The 20033-nt window shown below is 42.7% G+C and overlaps 1 protein-coding gene across 9 annotated transcripts in view; it reads right to left on the bottom strand.

Annotated features, from left to right (window-relative positions):
- Positions 1 to 20033, bottom strand: part of CD47 (CD47 molecule) — a 132875-nt gene that overhangs the window by 102945 nt on the left and 9897 nt on the right. For all 9 annotated transcript variants that reach the window (XR_005559357.1, XR_005559356.1, XR_005559355.1 and 6 more), the window contains exon 2: positions 17926 to 18279. Coding sequence is in view for 6 of the 9 variants with exons in the window: in XM_039365002.1 (XP_039220936.1) it covers positions 17926 to 18279 (354 nt within the window). In the remaining 3 variants the exon portion in view is untranslated. The remainder of the gene's footprint in view (positions 1 to 17925; positions 18280 to 20033) is intronic.

The following is a 20033-nucleotide window of genomic DNA, read 5'->3' as shown; positions in this document are numbered from 1 at the left end:
TGCCCACATTGACGCTTGTTCCAAAGAAACAGCTAGCATTATTAAATGATGCCAATATTATAATATCAAATATAAGCAGCAGTTCACTACAAGAAACAACCAACTAATATAAAGCATGGCTGCAGTTATAATTGAATATCTTGCATGCAAAATCAACAAACAAGAAAAAAAAAGCCAAACAGTGCATCACCAAAATGGAAGATCAGACTGAAAAATACAATCAGCATGTTAAGATCAGATGCAAGAAAGCTAGAAAAACAAGAAGACCAAAGAATACCTGATCAACAAATATTACCTAAACAAGCAGGATCAAGGAAGCACTAGAAATAATAAAGCAACAAATTATATCTATAGCCAAGAAGATCAGCAGATCCGAAGCTCAAAGAAGCAGAATCTTCAATTTCAGTTAAATCAGAGACTACAATTAAGCAATCAACACCTGACAAAGGAAAAAAACTGAAGTTGTGGGAAAACCCAAAGAAATGGAAGAATGGACCTTGGATAAAGTAGGTTGTTGTTGTTAGTTGCGAAGTTGTGTCCGACCCATAGCGACCCCACGGACAACGTTCCTCCAGGTCTTCCTGTCCTCTACCATCTTCTGGAGTCCCTTTAAGCTCATGCCTACTGCTTCAATAAAGTAGGTAGATAACTATAAAAAAAGAAGCTGATATGAAAGAACTTGTAATACAGCCAAAATAGGAGAGAAAGGGGCAAGGAAGATCAAGAATTGGTCAGCACCAAGTGAAGATAAACGTTTTGGTTGAAATATCTGACTGGTATATACCCACTTGTTGCCAAATAGTTTAACAACATACTATAAAGAGGTAACAGGGCTAATATCTGGAAAGCCCTACCTGATAATGAAAGATCCAACTAAATACATAATGTGTATAACAAGAACAATAATAAATTGATTAGATTTTATAGATTAAGCATATAGGACTACCATGTTTCTTTCTTATAGTCACTATTCACAAGATCTGATCGCTCATCTTACACATGTAGATTTTATTGATACCAATCATCATTCACACCAGCAATATTTGAATTGCTCACTTCCATTCACTTGGAAATGGTCATTTCTTTCCCCCAGTAATGAGATTTAAAATGACTGTGGAATGAATTTAATCCTAAATGACACCATCAAGATCACTACCTGATTTTAATGTGATAGTCTTCTTTTATGCTGCAAATTCCAAATGCAGCCATTGGTTCTGAGGAGTTGTACACTTCTATGCAGCCCCTTTCACAAGAAATAAATTGTTTTCAGTGGCTCTGACTCAGATTAGTGTGCACAGAATTATAATTGCCCACCTACTTAAAACTAAGATCCATTAAAATTAATGGGGGCATAGTATGAAGTAGTTTTATATATGTATGATAGTACTATAAATCATTATGTGCTGGATCAATGTGACTTATTTATTTATTTAGTGTATGGCAATCAATGTGACTGAGGATGTCTGTCAGCATCTACAAATGAGCTCATACAGATGCATTACTAATTATTTGCCATTTGAATTGTCTGTTTAAACAGTATGAGGATTGACTCACAAATTACTTGCATCTCTAGGTCTTTTTAAATCAGCAGTCACTAATGTGGAAGCTCATTAGGGCCAATGATCTGTTGCCATAAAAATTAGAGTTTTTCTTGTTCTTACTTTTAAGAGGCTATATAGGTAGCATAAGGTGGTTGTCTCCATTTTTACCAATATGCTGTGTCTCAGGAAGGATTGATTGGCTTTATTTATTTATTTATTTATTTATGCTTTCCCGTTATTCCAGGTCAACATAATCCCCCCTTTCATACTTGCATAGAAGTATGATCATCAAACTGGATAGACACAGAATAAGCTTCTGCAGTATGCGGGCCACAATATTTAGGACAGACAGAGGTGATTAGGGGCCAGCAATGAATGATACAACAGAGAAAGATAACAAGGAACACCACAAAGAGAAGACCATCCCCACCCCAGGAGCCAACTGGTAAGAAATGAGAATGTATCACTGAAGACTCCCCATACAGCATCAGTGGAAATCTCCAGATCCTTAGGGCAATTCTTGATTCCTTCTGCCATGAGATGAATGGTGTTAGTAATATTAACTTGATAATCAATGATAAAAGTGCAGCAATGTGAGTGGATTAAAAGGGGTGTTGTCTTACCTGAATGCCTTTTCTCAGCATGATGATGTAGAATCCACTGGTGGTAATATCAGCCTTCCTGCTCAGATGAGACTAAGTCAGAACTTTAGCCATGCCTCCCTCTGGGTGTGTCTTCCAAGTTATTGACAAGGCAAAGCATCCATGATGAAGTCTGATGCAATTGCTCCAATTAACATGATACCTGCCTAGACTACCGTGAAGGGAGGGTGTGGATTCTACATCATCATGCTGAGAAAAGGCGTTCAGGTAAGACAATGCCACTTCTCCAGCATGATGAATGTAGAATCCACCGGTGGGACATACCAAAGCCACTCATGTCCCTACGGGGGGGAGAGTCTAGGGTTGTGTCCCCTGAGAAGAAACTACTTGTTGTAGAATCCTCCTACCAAATGCGGCATCCGCCTCTGCAAACCTATCAATCTTGTAATGTCTTACAAATGAGGAAGGGGAGGACCAAGTCGCTGCCCTACATATCTTCTCAACAGATGCCTGGGTGGACCTGGCTCCTGACGCAGCCGCACTGCGCGTCAAGTGTGCAGTGATGTGTGAAGGAACTGGAAGAGATTGAGAAAGATAAGCTCAAGCAATGCATGCTCTGATCCACCTACCAATGGTCAAAGATGAGACCTTCTGACCCATGGAAGATGGCTGAAAGGACACGAACAAGGCCTCTGACTTGCAAAAGGCCGAGGTCCACTTAACATAATGACACAGAGCCCTGCGCACATCACATTGTCTCTCCAGACGATGTGATGGATTAGGACAAAAATCTGGAAGAACTAGATTAGATCCTGGGACCTATGGAACCAGGTATTGACTTTTGGGATAAAGGAAGGGTCCAAACAAAGGACCACCCTATCCTCAAAAAAGGTACACAAATCACTTCTGATTGAGAGTGCAGTCAATTCCAAAATCCGTTTAGCCGATGTGATAGCTACTAAGAATGCCACCTTTAGAGAAAGAAAATGAAGAGAAGAAGATCTGATGGGTTCGAACAGTGGAGAAGTCAGGGCTTGTAGCACCCTAGTTAAGTCCCACAATGGATAACGATACACCGCATGTGGTCTACCATTAACCGCCCCTTTTAGAAAAGCACTAACTGCCGGGTGTTGCGATAATGGAATCAGGTTGTCACAGGTAAGGACCGTTGATAGGGCTGCAAACCTGTCTGCGGATGGTACTAGGTGATAATCCCTTATTCATACCTTCTAAAAGATATTCCAAGATGTTAGGAATAGTGACCGATAATGGTCTGAGATGCTGCTTAGTGCACCACTTGCAAAAGTTCTTCCACGTGGCGTCATAAATCCTATTAGTTGAGGGGCGCCTTGAGGCTTGGATCATCAAGATCACCCCAGACAAATAGGGGTGCCAGGCAGCCAACTGGAGCCACTGTGGATCTGGATGTTGAAGATTCCCCTGGCTGAGAGCAACTCAGTCCAGGGGAATCCTTCACGGTGGCAAGAGCGACAGATCCACAAGGTCAGCAAACCACGGATGCCTTGGCCAATGTGGAGCAACTAAGATTATCTCCGCCCGTTCCTGAATCAGTTTGCGAATGGTGGCCTGTAACAATGGAAGGGGAGGGAAAGCATAAAGCAGTCCCCCCGCCCACTTGCACCATAGAGCGTCTGTTCCTTCCGCCGCCCCCCCCCATGCCAGGAACCTGGTGAAGAACCTGGGGAGTTGTGAGTTTGTCGGGGAGGCAAAAAGATCCAGTTGCGGATGACCAAATCTGATGGAGATTTCCCTGAACAGTGCCGGGTCCAGACGCCACTCTGAGTGGTCGACTGTGACCCTGCTCAGGGAATCTGCTTGACAATTTGCTTCCCCCGATGTGTGTTCCACTCTGATGGAACCCAGACTGGACTCTGCCCACAGGCCCAGATCCAAAGCCTCCAGCATAAGCGACCATGATCGAGTCCCTCCCTGCTTGTTGACGTGAGCCTTGGCTGCCATATTGTCTGTCAGAATCAGGACGTGTTGTCCTGCCACTAGGGAGGAAAACTGACGGAGTGCCAAGTGTATGGCTCTGAGTTTGAGCCAATTTATGTTGTGAGTTAGATCCAAATGGAACCACTGACCCTGCGCCAAATGAGTCTGGAGATGGGCACCCCAACCGAACAGACTGGCATCTGTGGTCAAGGTGAGCCTGGGAGGCTCCTTGAAGATGGTCCCCTTGGTCATTGCGGATGAAGCCCACCACAGAAGGGATAACAGGGTGTGATGTGGAACCCTCACCCTCCTTGCGGATGAACTGAAGTTCCATTTCTGGAATGGGAGGAGAAACCACTGGAGGTTTCTGGAGTGAAGTCTGGCCCACGGAACAATTCCCATGCAAGAAACCATCTTTCCCAGCAGTTGAGACAGCTGGACCAGAGGAACTACCTTCTTTCTCTGAACCTGGTGGACAAGCCTCCGGATGCTGATCCGGCGCTCCTGTGAAAGGTAAACCTTGTAGAGATGTGAGTCTATTATCGCACCTAGATGAAGGAGACGCTTTGTAGGGGTCATACGACTTTTCTTGAAGTTCACAGAAAACCCATGAACCTGAAGAGTATTGATCGTGATTTCCAGGTCTGACTGAGCTGACCGGAAAAAAATGGATTGGCCAAGAATATCGTCCAGATAACATTGTACGTGCACCGGAATCATCCTGAGGTGTGCCGCCAATATTGCCAAAATCTTTGTGAAAACCCTTGGGGTGGAAGAGAGACCAAAGGGAAGAGCCCTGTAATGGTAATGCCAGTGCGCGTAACAAAACTGAAGGAATCTGCAGTGTTCTGGGAGGATCGGGATGTGCAAGTAAGCCTCTGTCAGATCTATGGAGGAAAGGAAATCTCTTTTTCTGATGCTGGCCAGAATGGACTTTAGGGTCTGCATCCTGAACCTCCTGTAGGTTAAGAAATGATTCAGACCCTTTAAATCCAGTATTGCCCTCCATCCCCCCGAGGCTTTGGGTACCACAAACAGAATGGAGTAAAAGCCCTTTCCTATCTGTTCCAGAGGAACCAGCTCTATGGCCCTTATTTCTATTAAATGGGAGATGGCTGTGGCTACCAATTCTGCTTTGGTTGTGTTTCTTGAGACTGGACACTGTATGAAACGGTCTGGAGGATTTGAGAAGAACTCTAGGGCGAGACCGTGTCTTATGGTCTCTCTCACCCAGGAGTCTATGGTGGTAACCTCCCAAATGTCGCTGAACAGTGACAAGCGACTGCCTATGGGAGAGGCCTTCTTGACGTCATTTGGTCTGTCTGTAAGGATGGCCCCCAGAACCTCGGAAGGGACATTTGGACTGGTATTGGCCCTTGGCTACAGGGTTTTGGTGGTCCTGTTGGCGATCCTGTCTGGGGGGAAAGGATTGAGAGCCTCTGGGCCATTCCCAGGACTGCCCAGCCCAAAAGGGCTGCCTCCACTCCCAAGTGCCACTTGGACGGAAAGTCTGTCTACGAAAATCCTGTTGAGGCCGCCTATCCGACTTCTTGGAGTGGTGTGCCAGAACCATACGCTTGTTCTTGCCCTCAATGATGTACGGTTCAAGGACCGGACCAAATAAATGTGTACCACTGTACGTGGCTGTCGACAGATGCCACGTAGATTTCAAGTCGGTCTGCCACTGCTTCAACCACAGCAGCCTACGAGATGCAACCATGGCTGCAATAGAACTGGCGGAGTACCTGGCACAGTGAAGAGATGCGTCTGCCATATATTCAGACGCCACCACTAACTTCCCCAACGTCTGGTGAGCATGCACCTGGTCAGGAGGAATGAGCACCTGGAGTTCACGGAGCCACATGATGGATGCCGTTGTGAAGAAGGAAGATGAAGTCGCTGCCTTAATTGCCCATGCCAAGGCCTGATTCAAGGGCTCAGTCATATCCCCTGGAATTGTGGATGTGGAAAATAATGAGGTTAGTGGAGTGTCCACAGTAGGCACTTCCAAAAGGGAAGAAAATGAAGAAGAAATATTGAAAAGTTTCTTTTCTGTGCTATTGGGAGAAGGAAAAGTGGCCAGAGAAGCCCACTGTTTCTCTACCGTAGTGCGAAAGACACTTGGACAAGGAATTTGTTTCTCCTCCACCACTTGTTCTGCAAACAAGGGATTAGACTCTTGAGCAGTGGAAGTAGAAGGTTTAGCTTCCTGTTCCGAAGTAAGGTTGGCCGTAGTACAGGCCTTTATGAGTAGTGATCTGAAGATGGAAGGATCAAATAGACCAGAAGTAGGCATTTGTTCTGGTGCTGCCTCCTCATCCTCCGACATGGGCATGTCGGCTACCTCCAGGTCCACAGACCCCCCTACTCACCTAATTGAGAGGATGTCTCAGAAACGCCAGAACCGGGAACCGGAACACGTCCTGTTTGAGAAATAGGCATGGATGGAGGAGGTGGCAGTTGTGAAGGTCGTTGACCCATAGAGGAGGCCATAAATTGCATAAATGCATGGTGCATGAATGCCTGGAACTGATCTGACCATATATCCTGTTGTTCTAAAGAACGAACACCCGCTGCAGAGGACCCTGCTGTGTCGTGGAAGAAGAGTGAGGGGGACCAACCTGTTCAGTTTCCCCCTGAGGAGACCATGCCCTAGGGGCATCCTAGGAAGGCGCAAATGGAGGCTCAAATGGGGAGCGATCCAGTGAAACGGGGAGAACCACTTCAGCTTCACTAGACATGAGCCTTTGGGCCTTGGAGAATTCCCTCTCTAGCGCCTGATGTCTCTTCGAGGCCTCTCACTCGGCTGCTCTGGAGGTCTCCTTAGATGATACGTGTTTTGTCTTGGCCTTTTTCTTTCCCCCTTCTTCCAAATCAGATGATCTGCACTTTCCTTGTGCGGGGGGAATATCAGAACACTGTGATGCCTGGGGCGAGACACTGTCTGCCATTGCACTCTGGATATTCTGGATAGGAGATGTCCAGAAATGGGGGGAAACCAAAACACGCAGATCTGATTGTCAGAGAGGGAAAAAAACCCACGCTTTGAACAACAATGGCAAATAGCTAGACAGTTCACTAGAACTGCCTGTATAGGCCTTGTGACACAGCGCCACAAACTAAGTGGATTCTAATATAAATTCCCTCTCGCTGTAGATAAGAAAAGGAAACTACGCTCCAATAAGTAGTTAGATCAATCAAAGCAAATACAAATTAGCGACAAACTCTTGTGATTGTCTTAATAATGTACAGAATTACTGAGAAATCGTTTAATATGTCCCCCCACTAAGAGCCGGTCACAGCAGGCTAAAGTGACAAACAAAACGGCCCAGTTGAGCTCTTGAGGAACACGAGGTCCCTACAAAAAAATGGCGTCCGTGCCAGAAAAGGTATTCAAAATGGCATCCATGCCTGAAAAGGCTTTCAAAATGGTGGCCGCACCTGTTTTGGTTAGCCCAAGATGACATCCGCGCCAAAACGGGGCAAAAGGAAGTCTATTTGGGCCTCCTGAAGTCAGGGCTCTAAGGATCCCAAAGTCTAATGAAAGCAAAGGCCTCAGCTCCCCCGTTCGCCAGAACACTTGCGATTGAGTTGCGCAGCCTCCGCTGCGATCTGAACAGCCGCTTGCTCCAAATGGAACCTGAGCTGCAACAATTTGAGAGAGAGGCCCTCCAGTCTGCCTGAGCTCCAATGCCTTCCTAGGAACCGAAAACAAGCTAATCGGCCGATCTGGCGCTCCCGCTGATCAGCTGGGTCGGAGCTAGAAATCGCTGCAGAGCCTCGTGGCTTCGGCTCCTCAGGAGCTTGCCAGGCTCGTTGAGGCCTAAAAGGCCTGACCAGCAATGAAATAGAATTTCCAAACTGAATCCAAATTATTAGTAAGTAATAATTTGCAGTAAATTTAGAAAACTTTGAAATGCTAAGAAACTCAATTAATGAATCCAATTTAAATAATTAACCTAGTCTAACTGAGGAGCCAGAAAATTTGCGTCCTACTGAGCTGAGACTAAGTCAATAACTGGAAAGACACACCCAGAGGGAGGCGTGGCTAAAGTTCTGACTTAGTCTCATCTGAGCAGGAAGGCTGAGATTACCACCAGTGGATTCTACATTCATCATGCTGGAGAACACACACACCACTTTTTGCTGCCAGTACCATATCTAATGCTTGGCAATTCTGTAACACTACTTGCCTTATTTCTCCTTATTTCTTATTGAGATGCCTGTATGGTGTGGTTAAACATTTCCTCTGTCAATGGAGTATGAAAAGAAAAACAATACAGAGTAACAGAAAAGAAGAAATGAACAATCCAAATAAAGAACAAGATGGCAATCAAGGCAGAAAGGAGCATAAATAGGCAGGAAGCCAGTGAGAGAAAACTGCTCAAGAAGAAGCCCAGTGGGCACAGGTATAACAGTGACCAAAATGTCCTGGCATACAGGTCAACATCAGTCTCGAAAGGCCAGCTCAAGGTTATCCTTAGCACCAGGGGCTACAGTCCAAGAAACTTAGGGGTCTCAGCGTTGGATGGTGGGGAAAAAGAGCAAAGGCAGGTGTGATAAATCCAAGTACAAATCCCAGCAACCTTGACCTCAGTGTGAGTAGTGAGAAGAACAACCAAGGAACCTTTTCAGCGTTCAGCCAAAGGACCAGAATCAGTCCAGGACTTGTCAAGTACCCAATCACCAGGAAAAAAAGAATGGAGTAGATGATCCAATCCCGGATGATGGAGGGCCTGAACAACTAGTGAAATGGAAGAATCATTATTAGCAAGAGAGTGCATGTATTCCCTGAGGACCCGGTCTCCAAAAACAGGGAAGGAAATGAATAAGGAAGAATGGTAAAGAAAAGGTTGACCATATATGATCTCAAAGGGGAACAGGCCAAGATATTTCTTAGGGATGGTTCTCATACGGAAAAGAGTGAGCGGTAGCCCTGAACCCAAGTAAGGTGAGTTTCTGGGCAAGCTTGGCAAGATGATGTTTAAGAATGCCTTTGGCCTTCTCCACGTGTGCTGAAGATTGGGGCTGATAGGCCGAATGAAGCTGCCAATCAATACCTAGGGCCTGAGTCACCTGCTGGGTAATGTTAGAAATAAAGTGGGATCCATTGTCAGAGCCATGACTTGGTATGGGAAGGAATAATTTCTTTCAGGAGGGCCTTGACCACCTCATGTGCCTTGTTGGTACGGCAGGGAAAGGCCTCAATCCACCCAGAAAAAGCATCCACAAAAACCCTGTTTCCTTGGCAACCCAGTAAAATCAACTTCCCAAAAACTAGCAGGATCATGGCCAGCCCTAAGCCTCCCTTAGGGGAACTTAATAGCTTTCACAGGATTATTACATTGACAAATCACATATTCCTTGATCGTTACGAGAGCCAGATTTCAGGACAAATGTAGTCTTTTATAACAAATTCAGCCATGGCCTTGTAACCCCAATAAGAGCTGGCGTGCAATTCTCTTAAGAGGGCCAATAGTTCATGTTCTGGGAGAAGGCGTTTCCTGTCCTTCTCCAGCCAATGTCCGTGATAAACAGCAATCCATTTTATAAGCTCTATGCCTATCCTGTGAAGTGTATGTCGGAGCTGCATAGGCAAATGTGATAGTACAAGTGCACAAACGTACCAAGGGGACAGGGGACCTGAAGTGGCAGACTTTATTGTGCAGTCGGCCAAGGCATTTCCCTTTCCATGTTTAGTATCGTCCTTCCCATGGACCCTCACATGCATGACAACCACCTAGTGCGAGAGCAAAACAGCATCCAGCAGCCTTAAAATATCCTGTTAATATTTAACGAGGGTGCCTTGAGCGGTGAGCAAACCATGCTCCTTCCATAAGGCCCCATGTACATGTATAAGACTAAAAGTGAATTTACTGTCTGTAAATATATTAACAACTGCACCACCTGACAATTCCAAGACTCCCATCAAGGCAGTGAGTCCAGCTTTTTGAGCTGAGATACATGCAGGAAGAGCTGCTGCTTCCACTACCTGATCCAATGTGACCAGAGCATAGCCAGCTAGCCTTTCTCCCTGTCTCATAAAACTGCTGTTGTCTGTACACATGTTTCTGTCCGCGTTGTCTAGTGGTTGGTCAGTTAAATCTGGCCGGCCAGAAAACACTTCTGTAATAGTTTGCACATAATCATGATCACCATTCTGTTCCAGTTAAGGAAGAAAGGCTGCTGGATTGAACCTGCCCCTGTGTTTGATATGAATGTGGGGGTTGTCAAGGAGTGCAATTTGATCCCGCTCCAGACGGGAGGCTATAAGCCAATGGGTCCATTGGATGCTAACAAGTCTTGAATGGAATGAGGCATTTCCACTGTGATAGGAGCCCCTAAAGTTAATTGTTCAGCAGCCTCCAATAGGAGAACAGCAGCTGCTGCGGCCCAAGGCATGCCAGCCATCCTTGAACAACAGGATCAAGTTGTTTGGAGAAATAGGCTACTGGGTGAGACCAAGTACCAAGAGTCTAAGTAAGGACTCCAGCAGCTACTCCTTTCCTTTCTGCCACAAACAAAGTGAATGGTTTAGTGACATCAGGAATGCCAAGGGCCTCAGCATTTAATAAAGCAGTTTTAATGTTATCAAATACCACCTGACAATCCTTGGTCCATTCAGAGGGTTTTTTTGTCTGAGCCTGTGGTGGCCTGAAACAAGGGCTTAGCCATTAGAGCAAAGTTTGGAATCCAGATATGGCAGAAACCTCCCATTCCCAAGAAACCCCGAAGCTGGCATCTAGTGTCAGGTGGTTTAAGTAGGCACACAGCCTGGATCATCTCTGGGGATAATTTTCTAGTTCCTTGTGACAGAATGTAACCTAAATACCGAACCTCTTGTTGGACAAGCTGGGCTGTAGTACAAGAAACTTTATAACCCAATAACAAAGGGAATTTAACAAGGAAACAGAATTCAAGAGACAATCGCCTTCAGTGGAGGCAGCTACCAGCAAGTCATTGACATATTGTAATATCACAGCAATGGTGTTCTCCACATGTTGCCATATGGCTAGATCAGTGGCCAGGACGTTGCCAAAGATAGTAGGGCTATTTTTGAATCCTTGGGGTAAAACAGTCCAGCAAACTTGCCTATGCTGCCACTGAAAAGCAAAGAGTGGCTGGCTAACAGGGTTCAAATGGACACAAAAGAAAGCATCTTTTAGATCAATAACTGTGTACCAGGTAAGATGCGGACTCTGAGAAATCAGAATATAGGGATTAGTACCATTTGATGCAGTGTCACAGTGATCTGATTAATGCCTTTTAAGTCCTAGCACAAAAGGATAGAGCCATCTGGTTTTTTGAAGGGCCGAATCATTGTATTATAAGAACTATCTCTCTGAGAAGCCCATAAACAAGAAAATCTAACCCCTGTAAAGCTTCCAGGCTAATTGGATACTGACAAATGGAGACTGGCAGCGCATCAAGATGCAAGGCTACTTCCACTGGAACTGCGTTAATAGACCAGTCGAGGACCCCTGAATACCACACATTGGGGTCAACAAAACAATAACAATAACAGAAACAGACCAAATAAAAGAGGAGGTGGAGTTGCTCTCTATATAAGAAATAACTACATCTCTACAGAAATAGAGCACAACAATGATAAAAACTGTCTTGAATGCATTTGGGTCAATATAAAAGGGGGGGGGGGAAATGACATTGCCATAGGTGTATACTACAGACCACCCAACCAAACAGAGGAAATAGATGAACTTTTTGCTAGTCAGCTAACTAAGGTATATGTAGGAAGCACATCACAATAGTAATGGGGGACTTTAACTACCCTGACATCAACTGGGAGACAAACTCCACACCAAGTGGAAGATCAAACAGGTTCCTGGCAAACCTAGCAGACATCTTTGTATCCCAAAAAGTAGAGAAGGGAACTAGGGGATTAGCCATTTGGGATCTAATTCTCATTAACAGAGATGAAATTATAGAAGGTGTTGAAGCCATAGGAATCCTGGGAGGAAGTGATCATGCAATATTAGAATTCATCATTATGGAAGCACAAGTAATAGAACACAATCAAACTAGAGTCTTGGACTTCAAGAGAGCTAATTTCAATAAACATAGAGAGGGCTTGGGAAGGATTCCATGGATGAGAATCCTCAAGGGGAAAACAACTCAAGAAGCTTGGGAAATTTTGAAAAATGAGATAATAAAAGCACAGTCTAGCACAATACCAACAAAGAGGAAAAATAACAGCTCTCAAAAGAAACCAGCATGGCTGCATAAAGAACTCTCTGACAAATTGAAAGATAAAAAGGACAAGTATAGAAAGTGGAAAGAGGGGAACATAACTAAGTCAGAATATCAGCAAATAGCCCGAGCCTGCAAAGATGAAGTGAAGAAAGCCAAGGCTCAAAATGAACTAGGCTTGCGACCAAAGTCAAAAATAACAAAAAAAGCTTCTTTCAACATGTAAAAAACAAGAAAAAAGTGAAGGAAATGATTGGTCCATTAGTGGGTGGAAGTGGCAAGAAGGTGACAAGCAACAGGGAGAAAGCAGAACTATTTAACTCATTTTTTGCATCTGTCTTTACACAAAGGGAAAAAACAGACCAACCTATCAAAAATAGTGCCATAAAAAACAAAATAGAAACACAAGTTAAGATAGGCAAGAAAATGGTAAGTGAGCACCTGTCCAGCCTAGATGAGTTCAAATCGCCAGGACCAGATGGATTACACCCCAAGGTTCTCAAGGAACTGGCAGATGTGATATCGGAACCACTGAACTATATTTTTCAAAGATCCTGGAACACAGGGGAACTACTAGAGGACTGGAAAAGAGCTGATGTAGTTCCCATCCTCAAAAAAGGGGAAAAAATGGATCCAGGAAATTACAGACCTATCAGCCTGAACTCAATACCTGGGAAGATCTTGGAAAAGATAATCAAACAACGAATCAACGAACACCTAAAGGCAAACAAAGTCATTACTAAAAACCAACATGGGTTTGTCAAAAATAGATCATGCCAGACAAATCTTATTGCATTCTTTGACCAAGTGACAAAATTAGTGGATCAGAGGAATGCTGTGGACATAATTTACTTGGACTTCAGTAAGGCATTTGATAAAGTAGATCACAACCTACTACTTGATAAGATAGAAAAATGTGGGGTAGACAGAATCACCACCAGATGGATCGGTAGCTGGCTTACCGGCCGTACTCAGCGTGTGATTCTCGATGGAACTGCATCTATATGGAGGGAAGTGTGTAGTGGGGTGCCCCAGGGCTCTGTTCTGGGCCCAGTGCTCTTCAACATTTTCATCAACGATTTGGATGAAGGGATAGATGGGAAACTCATCAAATTTGCAGACGACACCAAGCTGGTAGGAATAGCCAACACTCCAGAAGACAGGCTTAAGATACAGAAGGATCTGGACAGACTTGAACACTGGGCACTAACTAACAAAATGAAATTCAATGGTGAAAAAAGCAAGGTTCTACATTTAGGCAAGAAAAACCAAATGCACAAGTACAGCATAGGTGGCACTATGCTCAATAGTAGTAACTGTGAGAGGGACCTCGGAGTCCTAGTAGACAATCACCTAAATATGAGCCAGCAGTGTGCTGCAGCTGCCAAAAAGGCCAACACAGTGCTAGGCTGCATTAACAGAGGGATAGAATCAAGATCACGTGAAGTAATTAATGCCACTTTACAATGCCTTGGTAAGGCCACACTTGGAATACTGCATCCAGTTTTGGTCACCACAATGTAAAAAAGATGTTGAGACTCTAGAAAGAGTACAGAGAAGAGCAACAAAGATGATTAGGGGACTGGAGGCTAAAACATATAAGGTTGCTAGAATTGGGTATGTCTAGTTTAACGAAGAGAAGGACAAGGGGGGACATGATAGCAGTATTCCAATATCTCAGGGGCTGCCATAAAGAAGAGGGAATCAAGCTATTTTCCAAAGCACCTGAAGGCAGGACAAGAAGCAACGGGTGGAAACTAATCAAGGAGAGAAGCAACCTAGAACTAAGGAGAAACTTCCTGACAGTGAGAACAATTAATCAGTGGAACAACCTGCCTCCAGAAGCAGTAAATGCTCCAACACTGGAAGTTTTTAAGAAGAGACTGGACAGCCATTTGTCCGAAATGGTGTAGGGTTTCCTGCCTGAGCAGGGGGTTGGACTAGATGACCTCCAAGGTCCCTTCCAACTTTATTATTATTATTATTATTATGGATCATCGCACAGTCAGCCAGATGTTCAGACTGGATTTGGCATTTTGTCTACCTATCGAGTCCTTACCCAGGACCTGGGATAGGCAGATGTGGATGTTTGATGGTATTACAGATATCGTCGCAGGATGGAAGCAGTTCCTAGTAAGGCCGCCTTTTGCAATTGACTAATAGCGAATTTGTCAATGCCAATGGTGTTCAAGTGGTGCTCCAGTTGTTTTGGGATTGCACCCAAGGAGCCTATTACTATTGGTACTACCCTTGCTTGCTTTTGCCACAGTCTTTCTATTTCTATTTGTAGGTCTTTGTATTTTGTTATCTTCTCCAGTTCTTTCTCTTCTATTCTGCTGTCTCCAGGCACTGCCACGTCCACTATCCAGACTTTTTGTCTTTCTTATCGACAATTGTTAAGTCTGGGGCGTTATGTTGCAGGTGCTTGTCTGTTTGAATTCTAAAGTCCCAGAGCAGTTTAATTTTATCATTTTCTATGACTTTCTCTATTTTATGATCCCACCAGTTTTTGCTTACAGGGAAATGATTTTTTTGCAGATTTTTTGCAGATAATTTTTCACTACTTTTCCTTGTTTGATAGTAAGTGTGGCACATTTGTCCAAGCCAAACTCCATTACAATATCTTGGCTATATATACGGACAGTGTTGAGTAGAGATTCTATTTCAGATGATGTTTTTCCATACAGCTTCAGATCATCCATGTAAAGGAGATGGGATAGTCTGGTAGATGTTTTTGATGTTTGATAGCCATGTCCTGAGTTATTCAGTATTGTTGACAGAGGAAACAGTGCAATAACAAATAGTAATGGTGACAATGAATCTCCTTGAAATATTCCTCTCTTGATATTAACCTCTCCCAGTCTCTCACCATTGATCTGCAACTGTGTCTTCCATTGTGCCATCGATCTTTGCACAAATTTTCTGATGTTTCTACTGACTCCTGTTATTTCTAGGCACTTGATTATCCAGTCATGTGGCAGAGAGTCAAATGCCTTTTTGTAGTCAATCCATGCCACATTCAGGTTGGTCTTCCTTCTCTTGCAGTTTTCCAAGATCATTTTGTCTATTAGGAGTTGATCTTTTGTTCCTCTGCTATTGGGGCGGTTTCCTTTCTGCTCAGGTGGAAAGAGATTGTTTTCAACTAGATGCTGTTGTACTGCATCAGCTACCACACCAGTTAGTAATTTGAAAGTTGTTGGTAAGCAGGTAATTGGCCTGTAGTTGCCTGGTGTTGCCCCTTTTGCTGGATTTTTCATTATTAGGTAGGTTTTCCCAGTTGTTAGCCACTTTTCAATTTCTCCTCCTTGTAGTATATTGTTGAACTGCTTGGCAATGAGTGGGTGTATAACAGTTAGATGTTTCAACCAAAACCCATGCAGTTCATCTTCACCTGGTGCTGACCAATTTTTGATTTTCTTTGCTCTTTTTTCTACCATTTTTGTTGTTATTACTAGTTCTTTCATTTCAACTTCTGTTTTATTTGCATCCACCTCTTTTAACCAAGCTGCATCCTTGTTGTATTTCTTTGGGTTATCCCATATCTGCTTCCAGAACTGCACAGTTTCTTCCTTGTCAGGTACTGATTGATTCCTTGCAGTTTCTCCATTGATGGATTGGTAGAAACGTTTCTGATTGGATTGAAATTGGAGGTTCTGCCTATAGTTTGCAATTCGAGCTTCATATCTACTGATTTTCCTGGCTATAGCTGTTATTTGTTGCTTTATTATTTCCAGTGCTTCCTTGATCTTCCTTGTTTCTAAGTGGTATTTCTTGATTAGGTATTCTTTGGTCTTCTTGTTCTTCAGCTTCTTTTCTTTCATCTGTTCTAGCTTGCTTGCATGTGATCTTAACTTGCTGATCTTATTTTCTAGTCTAACCTTCCATTTTTGTGGTGCACTGTTGGTTTGTTTTTCTTCTTTATTGATTTTGCATCCCAGGTATTCAGTTATAACTGCAGCTGTGCTGTACATTAGTTGGTTTGTTTCTTGCAGTGATTATTATTATTATTATTATTATTATTATTATTATTATTATTATTATTATCTTCTTGGAAGCCTTTTAAATAGTCATAGTCTCTGCTTTCATAAGTATCAAAGACCCATCTAGGGTCAGAAATAGCTAAAAATGTTCCTTTTGGGTGTTTCTCTAAAGACGCTGCATGTTCTTTATTTGGGACATTGGGTGATTTCCTTGCTGACCTTCCATGACCCTGCAAGTACCCAAAGATAGCAGGACCATCTGCACATATTCACAGTTTATGCTTTCCCCTAATTCTGGATCAACAGCTCCCTAGTCCTGGTTGAATATTATTATCAAGTTTTCTACAGAGAAGACTTTGCATTTGCTGGGCATTTCAATTGGCTTTTCTTTGCATTTCTGAAGTATGGCTACAAAGCTATATGGCTAAGAATAACAGCATGGCATTTACCAACACCACTTTCCCCATCCAACAGATTTACTTCAACTTTTACTAGACAGTGCTAAAATAAAGTGCTAATTCTATTGACTTGTGGGGGGAAATAGTTTTTTAATCTTATTGAAAAATGGCATGGGATAATCTTAGTTAACAATCAGATTTTAACCTCTATTTTCAAACCCCCATGGCATGAAATGATATTCCTTCACAATAGCCATTGTGCAGTGAAAGTTTTCATGGTTCTTTACAGTTCCAAAGGGACCTAGGACAACTAAAGTTTGGCAACCCAAATATTTGAAGAGGCAGAAGTGGAAAAACTTTATATGAGAACACTTTGATATCAATTATTTCCTAACGATTTGCTAATGATATATTTCCAGTCAACTTTCCACTCTGATCAAACCTCCAAGGAGAGAAAATCATTTCAGAACCAACCAATGCATATTTCTGGATTAGAGTTTTTGTCCAGATTTCATCACTGTTAATTTACCTCTTTATATCGAATGCAAATCTTCATTCCACTCATCTATTATTAGACATTATGACTCAGGCCTGAGAAAATAGCAGATTAAGCCTGCAAAGTCAGTAGTGATGTCCTCTGAAAGGACAGGATAAAGACGGTGCATATGCACAAAACTGTCTGCATATCCTTCCTGGCTGCTTTATAGCAAAAAGCTAAAAGTCCTTCCTGTGGCAACATTATTTGGTGCTACAAGGAAAACAAGAAGTTTGACTCGTACATTTCAACAGATTCTCTGGCTACCTCCTCCTTGCTCTCTCTCAGTGTCTTAGGAACACATACTGGAGGACTATGAAAACTATTTCTCAGTCACCACCTAAAAATTAAATTGCATTCCATGGTGAAACTACCAAACTTGCCCAAAGTGGAACATTTTAGATTCTCTTATTCACACTTTACTTTCCTGTCCTATCATGGATATGGAGTGGTGGAAATTGTAAGTCACTATACTCTGCCTAGTTTATATACTTCTCATATTATTTTATACAAACAGGCTTCATGGAAAGGGATATTATGATTGATAAACCCAAATTATAACTAGCTATATTAAGCCAAACCTGACATCTGTATTCTTCTGATGATCACTTCATCTTCTCCAAAATATGAATAGTTTACTATATGGATAGATTTTAAAACCAAAGTTTCAATGGATTTCACAGAAAATGTAAACAAGTAACTTACCCGAACTCTCTCTCAGTTCAAATGTTGTTCTTCCTTCTCTATTTAATTCTGTTACTGCACAAGTATAATTTCCGAGAAGAGCCTGCTTTGTTGATATAACAAGTGAAGCAATGCCGTAGGGTACCATCGAGCGGTTGAGAAAAGTTGCAGTATCAAAACTATTGTTTTTGGTAACGCTATCAGTAACTCCATCATAAAAGAAAAATTTATTTCCTTGAAATTGCCATTCCACTAACATTGACAAACGGCTATTCTCTTTCAGATTAGTTACCAAACAAGGGAGGATGATTTCAGGTCCATTATAGTACTTTATTTCAAGAAATGGGATACTGTGAAGTACCAGCTGAGCTGAACCTAAAGAAAGAGAAATAAAAATATTAATATTTGTGTTTCAAGAAGAAAATGTAGCTAATGCAGGACTACATGCATTTAATCTCAGCCGAAGATGAGCCAAAATGTTTTTTACCTCCAAGTTCCCTCCCGATCCTATGAGTCTATGATTCTCCCCACCCCTTTGCGTTTCTTCTCCCTTTCTTATGCTGTCTTCTCTTTCCTGTTCTTTCCCATTAATGGGTATAGAACAATCAAGAACCAATTGGTTCTTGAAAAAGAACAAAGGGGAATATAATCTAGATGTATACAAATTGGATGGCCAGAGTGATGAAATCTAGCATGTATATGTATAGTTGTGTGCATGTCTGGATAAATAATAGTTTCCAAGGGAAGGAACTGTGTGCCCATGCAATAGATAGAGGGTAACCAGTACTTCACTGTGACAGTAATACCCAAAAGTGAGAAACTGACAATCTCCAGTTAGAAGGTAGAAGACTACCAGTCCCTTGGTGGCAAAGACTTATCCAGAGGGCTTGAAAATGATAGCTCTCAATCAGAGTCCAGAAGATCATTAGTTCTTTGAGAGCACAAAGCTGATAGTTACCACTTTTGGCACCTTAAGAAGTGGAGTGACTGGGAAAAGAAAAAATTGCCTACATATAACCTGAGCCTAAGGTGAGCCCAAAACGGGTTCCACTATTTAAGGCTTTGCAAGGTTATACTGGGCACAGCAATGTTACAAAATGTGAATGTTTTTTAAATAATCTTTCTTTAAATCTTAAAGCAAATGTAAAGCACCTGACCTGTTCTCAATCTGTTTTATAAAAAAAAACCCTCAGCCCATCACATTTTTATTGAAAAGTTTTATACAAGTTTTTAACAATATCCCCCCTAAAACAACCCCCTCCCTCCCTCCCCCCATTTCCCTGTTTCTTTTTTCAAAAAATTCCTCCATCTCTCCTTTAATCTGTCATGCCATATTTCCCAAGGCATCCTGTAGATCTTTAAGTGTACATGCTGATGATGATGGGGAAGGTGGTGGTAACTTAAACTTAACTTGCTGAGCTGTCTGCATTACCGGAGAGGAGATCGAAGCTTTAGAAACAACAGAAGTTCCGAGACGCTTTGAAGCCATTTTATTTTTAAGACCACTTGTTAGAAAGTCTGCTAAAATCTTATAAAATCAACAATTATCAAGAGAAGAAAAAAAAAGAAAAGGGGAGGAAAAAAGACAAAAGCCCCCTAAAGAAAAAGAAAAAAAGAAGATTCTTACATTTTATGTAAATACAAAGTCTGTTACATTGTTCCAAATAAAAGTTCCAGTCCTTTCACTCAAAGAATCAAAATCTCAGTGCCATTTTTAATTGAAAAAAGGAGAAGATAAATTCTTTTCCAGAGTTAAAGTCTCAAAATAATCACCATTTTAATCTCTCCTGGTCAGCTCTGTCTGCTTTAAATTTTACTCATGAATTCATTTTAAGCGCAGATGTGGAAGCATCGTCTAGCTTTGCCCTGAAAAAAAAATCCGGGCAAAGGCATCCTGGAATGTGGAGGACACTACAGACTCCGTGGGAGCTCTCAGCCTCCGACCACCAAAAAAACTTTGGGGTCTCGGGGAGCTCTACCACTATCTGAGGAAAGCTCACCTCCTCCCCTTCTCCCGGGGAGCAAGGTTCCGAGCCGCGAGACAGCTGTTGTTCACTGTCTCAGCAGGCTTTGACACATCCCAGGGTGGACGGCTAAGAAAAGCCGCCATCGGCATGGTCATCGCCACC

This window comes from Crotalus tigris, unplaced genomic scaffold (genome assembly GCF_016545835.1).
Source record: "Crotalus tigris isolate CLP2741 ecotype Arizona unplaced genomic scaffold, ASM1654583v1 scf7180000019944.6993514239:2294586, whole genome shotgun sequence".
NCBI classification, from domain to species: domain Eukaryota; kingdom Metazoa; phylum Chordata; class Lepidosauria; order Squamata; family Viperidae; genus Crotalus; species Crotalus tigris.
Note: the sequence above shows the minus strand (reverse complement) of the source record. Positions and strands in the feature narration are given on the sequence as shown.